This window comes from Oncorhynchus gorbuscha, linkage group LG01 (genome assembly GCF_021184085.1).
Source record: "Oncorhynchus gorbuscha isolate QuinsamMale2020 ecotype Even-year linkage group LG01, OgorEven_v1.0, whole genome shotgun sequence".
In the NCBI taxonomy this organism is placed as follows: Eukaryota; Metazoa; Chordata; class Actinopteri; order Salmoniformes; family Salmonidae; genus Oncorhynchus; species Oncorhynchus gorbuscha.
The window spans coordinates 78,595,316-78,602,076 of NC_060173.1; the positions used below are offsets into that span (position 1 = coordinate 78,595,316).

General features: G+C 39.1%; 1 protein-coding gene across 1 annotated transcript; it reads left to right on the top strand.

The window, feature by feature from the left end:
* Positions 1–318: 318 nt before the first annotated feature.
* LOC124043100 (plasma membrane ascorbate-dependent reductase CYBRD1-like) lies at positions 319–3,975 on the top strand. The gene is made up of 4 exons (XM_046361269.1): positions 319–673; positions 1,430–1,638; positions 1,911–2,065; positions 2,176–3,975. The coding sequence occupies exons 1-4, from the start codon at positions 391–393 to the stop codon at positions 2,447–2,449; spliced, it is 921 nt and encodes a 306-aa protein (XP_046217225.1). The 5' UTR covers positions 319–390; the 3' UTR covers positions 2,450–3,975.
* The last annotated feature ends 2,786 nt before the right edge of the window (positions 3,976–6,761 follow it).

Here is a 6,761-nt window from a genome sequence, read left to right on the forward strand (position 1 = left end):
ATATGTTACATTTCGTATGGTATGTATTCATTTGTGAATGTCCATAATCCATTTCGTATGATATGTTACGAATTACAATTCGTAGCTAAAAAGCAGTAAGAAGTTGAAAGTTGCTAATTAGCTGAAATTGTCTGATGAGATTCCAACATGCAGCCTTGGAGTTATTATACATTTATGTTATACGCCCACAGTTCCACCCAGACCAACCATCATCCTTTCATTTTTGCCTTCTGTCTTATGTAACCATACCAAACGTAACATATCATACTCATTTGATGGTCCCGGACTGACCGATTACTATGTTACGTCTTGTCTATGAGACCAGTCTGTTCTGTCTAACAACGGAGGTTACAAAACTTTTTCAGATTTGTTATTGGAAAATAATTACTCATGACCCCCCCCCCCCTCCCCCCACTGCCACTTGAAATTCCTCAAATTACTTCCTACATGAATCCAGTGTTGGCGTTCGCGCTGTTAGAGATGGCAATGGAGAATTTCAAGCAGTTCCTGTTCGCTTTGTCCGCTGCCGTTACCGTTGGTTTTGTCTCGATAATTTTTGTTTTGAGATGGGTATTCTACTTCAAGGAAGGTTTAGCATGGGATGGAGGACTGGCCGAATTCAATTGGCACCCGGTTTTAGTCGTTACCGGGTTCATTTTTATGCAGGGAATTGGTGAGAAGTTTGTATATGTTTATTACTCTCTCAAGTACATAATTCAACTAAATCTGAAGCGATTGAGTTGGGCCGATACGGTCTTCGGTTTAGCAAGTTATTTTGAAACGGAAAGTTATTTCACCAAGCCATTTGGAACCTGGAAGATTTTTCAGTAACGTTAACCCAAAGAAAGGGCTAGATTGTATCTATTCACTGTCAGGGTACTATTATTGAAAGAAATATGCATTGTTTTCTAAACCGTTTCGGTTGTTTACTTTATTATCATCAGTTTTGTTGTATACAAATATGTTAGATCACGATCTATGCTAATGTTGCACTGATGCATTTCTGAGTAAAAGAAGACCCTTTGATTATTTACACAGTTTAAGTGAATTGAGTTATACTCAGATTTTCTACCAACATTCCAGACCATGTGCATTCTTCCACTTGAAGTAGGCTATTTCCTTGAGTGTAGCCCAAATAACTTAAATTACACAGTAACTTTGATTTGTATGTGATTGGGATTACACTATATTTTATTGGCCTACCCGCTTAAACTAAACAAAATGAAAACGATATAATGCGGGGGCCTTATTTTATTGTGTAGAAGTAGGCCTACCTCATAGTGATGTAAGAAACAGGATGTTACAACATACGTACGTGTAGCATGAATTGCTCGTCTCAGAGTATTATTCACATTCAATCTCTTTGGATTGAATGCATTTTCATGATTAAACATCAGTTGAATAAGTAGGCTATTTTTGTCGGTTTCAGCCATTATCGTGTATAGGTTGCCATGGACCTGGAAGTGCAGCAAGTTAATGATGAAGTTTATTCATGCTGGCTTAAACATACTGGCCTTCATTTTCGCTGCCATATCTCTGGTAGCAGTATTTGACTTCCACAACTCACAAAAGATCCCCAACATGTACAGCCTGCACAGCTGGGTGGGGCTAGCAGCTGTGATACTATATTCACTACAGGTCAGTACACCAAAATATCTTGTGGAGCCTATTATGATGCTGTAGAAATGTCCTTAATGAATGCTTCATAATGTATTATATTGTTATAAATCTTTGTTATAAAGCATAATTTTAATAGATTATTTTCTTACTATTTAACTACAGCTCTATGCATGGACGCTTGTGTAGGCTGTTTATGAAGTACATTTTATGGCACAGTAAGACCGGTATATTCCATTCTTCATTACAATGCATGACAGAGTTTCCTGATGTTTCCTTCTTTTACTGAGCAGCTTGTCCTGGGAGTGTGTATATACCTGGTACCCATCACCCCAACATACCTGAGAGCAGCGTTTATGCCCCTGCACATCTACAGTGGCCTGTTCATCTTTACCAGTGTCATAGCCACTGCACTTATGGGCATCACAGAGAAGCTCATTTTTGGCCTGTAAGTTTTATAGTATGGGAAATATGGGACATACACTAAACTTTGGTACTTAGAGACCCCATTTTATAAACATATTACAGCTATAGCTAACTCTCTTCTTTGTCTCTCAGGAAAAATCCCAGTTACAAAGACTCTCCCCCAGAGGCCACCTTTGTGAATGTGCTGGGAGTACTTATAGTTATTTTTGGAGGAATCATCCTCTGGATCGCTACTCGCCCCTCTTGGAAACGCCCCAGTGAGCAGGTCCTGCGCTCCCCGCCTACTAACGGGGGTGGGTCAGTTGGCATCAAAGTGTCTCAACAAACTGACCCGATTGACCCCAAAGGCAATGGAGATGCCAGGAGAAGGAGTGGTAAATTGGAGGACTCCGGACAGGTCAACTGAGTAACATGAAATCCAACTGCTGATTCTGTCTGTCTGTTGATGCTTTAAAAAGTTGCATTTATCTACTGGCATTCCCTCAGCAAATGTAAACCTTTGTTCCAAATAGCACCTTGAGGAATTGTTTCCAACAGTTCCAGAATGTTGATCTTTAAACAGTGTTTTTTTATTTGATGTAATTGAATGTAATGGACAATGATTTGATAAAAGGATTGAACTAGCCTATTGAAGATTAGACAGATTATCAAATATACTGAACAAAAATATAAATGCAACAATGTCAAAGATTTTACTGAGTTACAGTAAGGAAATCAGTCAATTTAAATAAATTAGGCCCTAATCTATGGATTTCACATGACTGGAAATACAGATATGCATCTGTTGGTCACAGATACCTTTTTAGTAGGGGCGTGGATCAGAAAAACAGTATCTAGTGTGACCACCATTTGTCTCATGCAGTATGAAATCTCCTTCACCTCCTTTATAATTGATCATTCTGTTGGTTGTGGCCTGTAGAATGTTGTCCCACTCCTCTTCAATGGCTGTGCGAAGTTGTTGGATACTGGCGGGAACTGGAACACACTGTCGTACACGTCGATCCAGAGCATCCCCAAACATGCTCAATGCGTGACATGTCTGGTGAGTATGCAGGCTATGGAAGAACTGGGACATTTTCAACTTCCAGGAATGTAGTACAGATCCTTGCGACATGGGGCCATGCATTATCATGAGGTGATGGCGGAGGATGAATGGCATGACAATGGGCCTCAAGATCTTGTCACATAATCTCTGTGCATTCAAATTGCCATCGATAAAATGAAAGTGTGTTCGTTGTCCGTAGCTTATACCTGCCCATAAACCCACCGCCACCATGTGGCTCTTTGTTCACAACTTTGACATCAGTAAACCACTTTCCCACATGATGCCATGAATGTGGTCGGCGGTTGTGAAGCCGGCTGGACGTACTGCCAAATTCTCTAAAACAACATTGGAGACCGCTTATGGTAGAGAAATTAACATGCAATTATCTGGCAACGGCTCTGGTGGACATTCCTGCAGTCAGCATGCCAATTGCACGCTCCCTCAAATCTGTGGCGTTGTGTGACAAAACTGCACATTTTAGAGTGGCCTTTTATTGTCCCCATCACAAGGTGCACCTGTGTAATTAGCCTTTTGTGTTCATGGAAAATTTCAAGGACCTTTTATTTCAGCTCATGAAATGTTGCGTATATATTTTTGTTCAGTGTACATATTCCTTACATTTGTGTAACTTTTATAATGATTACATACTTTATTCTTCAGTGTTTTTATTTTCATTTAAGGTAAGATTTACAGAACAAACACATCTTTAGGTGTGAGGGGTGAATCCATTATAATCCAAATATATGTATTATTACATACAGGTCTACTTAAAGGCAATATAGGCAAACACAAATTTAATCATTACTCTGTTCAATATACTATTGATTTAAATCAGTGAGGAATTCATGATTGCTGCTTAATAGTATTAAAGCATATTTTACAAATGATTTAGTACATTATAACATTACCAGCATGTTTGTAGACATGACGTCTATATACATTTTTGTTGCATTTTGATCACTGGCAGCTTCATTAACCGCAAAACAACAGTCTCAATGTCAACAGCGAAGAGGTGACTCCGAGATGTTGGCCTTCTAGGCAGAGTTCCTCTGTCCAGTGTCTGTGTTCTTTTGCCCATCTTAATCTTTTCTTTTTATTGGCCAGTCTGAGATATGTCTTTTTCTTTGCAACTCTGCCTAGAAGGACAGCATCCCAGAGTTGCCTCTTCACTGTTGACGTTGAGACTGGTGTTTTGCGGGTACTATTTAATGAAGCTGCCAGTTGAGGACTTGTGAGGTATCTGTTTCTCAGACTAGACACGCTAATGTACTTGTCCTCTTGCTCAGTTGTGCATCGGGGCCTCCAATTCTTTCTATTCTGGTTAGGGCCAGTTTGCTCTGTTCTGTGAAGGGAGTAGTACACAGTGTTGTACCAGATCTTCAGTTTCTTGGCAATTTCTCACATGGAATAGCCATTTCTCAGAACAAGAATAAACTAACGAGTTTCAGAAGACAGTTAGTTCTTTGTTTCTGGCCATTTTGAGCCTGTAATCGAACCCACAAATGTTGATGCTCCAGATAGTCAACTAGTCTAAAGAAGGCCAGTTTTATTGCTCCTTTAAATCAGAACAGTTCTCAGCTGTGCTAACATAACTGTATGGGTTTTCTAATGATCAATTAGCCTTTAAAATTATAAACTTGGATTAGCTAACACAACGTGCCATTGAAACACAGGAGTGATGGTTGCTGATAATGAGCCTACCTATGTAGATTTTCCATAATTGTTTTTTTTAATTCAGCCGTTTCCAGCTACAATAGTAATTTACAACATTAACAGAGTCTACACTGTATTTCTGATGAATTTGGTGTTATTTTAATGGTAAAAAAAGTGATTTTCTTTCAAAAACAAGGACATTTCTAAGTGACCCCAAACTTTTGAACGGTATGTATGTATGTATGTATGTATGTATGTATGTATGTATGTATGTATGTATGTATGTATGTATGTATGTATGTATGTATGTATGTATGTATGTATGTATGTATGTATGTATGTATGTATGTATGTATTTATTATCTGTAGGGTCAATGGAATTTCACACCTTGGATCCAAATCATAGTATTAAATACAGAAAAATTGTCAGGACAAGGACATGTATTTCTCCAGTAACACTTATCTTCATTAGCCGCAACTGCTATGTTAATACTTTGAGTAGACAGTGCTCCCTACTGGCGTAGTAAAATGATTTCTAGCAAATCTCTGCTGCGGATATTCATTTGACTGTCGCTCTTCTGCATACGTAATTCCGCAATACACATCCGTTATGTTGGGTAATGGCTACAAAACATATCCAGTTTTTGTCAAATTAACGTTGTATTGACTTCTCTTAGCAGGTTAGTTGAATTAACGTAGCATGAATTAAACATGCAACAAAAAATACGTTAATTTGATAAAAGCTGGACCCCTTCTAGCCATTGTGTTGGGGGTCGGCACTAGTTACCACAGCCACAAAGTCAAAACGCCCACATAGTCAACCAATCAGACGAGGGAGTGTGATGACGCGTTTGCCGGTTTAAGGTTCTTGGGAAACGACCAATGAGATGAGGGAGTGTGAAGCGTCTGCCGACCGGCATGCAGGGACAACCATGCATTTACAAGTCTTTTTAGAGAGTATTAAAAACAATGTTCTCCCTCCTACAATGAGTCAGGAGTTAATAACAATGATACCTAAGCCTAAAAAAGTGCTGCTTATCGATAACTGGCGTCCAATTTGTCTTCTTAATAATGACTATAAGATATTATTACTTGCAAAAATAATTAAAGAAGTCCTAGATGCAATCATCGATGAAACACAGTCTGGCTTCATGAGGAACAGACATAGTTCTAATAATGTCAGACTAGTATTAGACATACTTGACTACTCAGACTTAATAACCGAGGATAGCTTCATATTATTTTTAGATTTTTATAAAGCATTTGACACAGTAGAGCATCAGTTTCTCTTCCACTCCCTTGAGAGACTTGGCTTTGGGGATTTTTTCTGTAAGACTCTCTATGCAACTGGTAACAGCTCTATCAAATTGAAATATGGCACCTCACCTAGATTTGAGTTAAAGAGAGGAATTGGGCAAGGTTGTCCTATCTCTCCGTACCTGTTTTTATTAATCACCCAACTTCTTGCAAATTCTTTAAATAATAGTCCTGTACAAGGTATTTCCATAGTTGGTAAAAAAAATATTATACGCCAGCTGGCTGACGATACTACACTTTTTCTGAAAGAGGCTAACCAAATTCCCATATCGATCAATGTGATACAATACTTTCCCAAAGCGTCTGGTCTATATCCTAACATTAATAAATGTGAACTCATACCTGTCAAAGGTAGCGTCTCCTGGCATCACCAAACCCAGATTCTTCTGTTGGACTGCCAGAGGATGAAGGACTTGTCACTGCTCCAGATAACTCATCTGTGCTTGGAATGGAATCCATTATGCTAGCTAGCTCATTTTAGGACAACTTGCCCTTTTGCCCAAGACTTTTGTTATTTCGCAATGTTATGTTTTAGTGACGTTGATAATTATTGTCCCCGAAATTGAGGCTTTCTCACGAAATTGAATACGCGTCACCACACTCCCTCATCTGATTGGTTGAGAAGGCGGGTCTTCTGAGCCGGCATACGCGTCTTCACACTCCCTCATTTGTTTGGTTGAGTAGGCGGGTCTTCTGAGCCAGC

Coding starts and splice junctions, on each gene's coding strand:
- LOC124043100 (XM_046361269.1), top strand. CDS start 391: ATGACCCCCCCCCCCCTCCCCCCACTGCCACTTGAAATTCCTCAAATT. Junction 674..1,429: donor CATTTTTATGCAGGGAATTG/GTGAGAAGTTTG, acceptor TGTCGGTTTCAG/CCATTATCGTGTATAGGTTG. Junction 1,639..1,910: donor TGATACTATATTCACTACAG/GTCAGTACACCA, acceptor TTTACTGAGCAG/CTTGTCCTGGGAGTGTGTAT.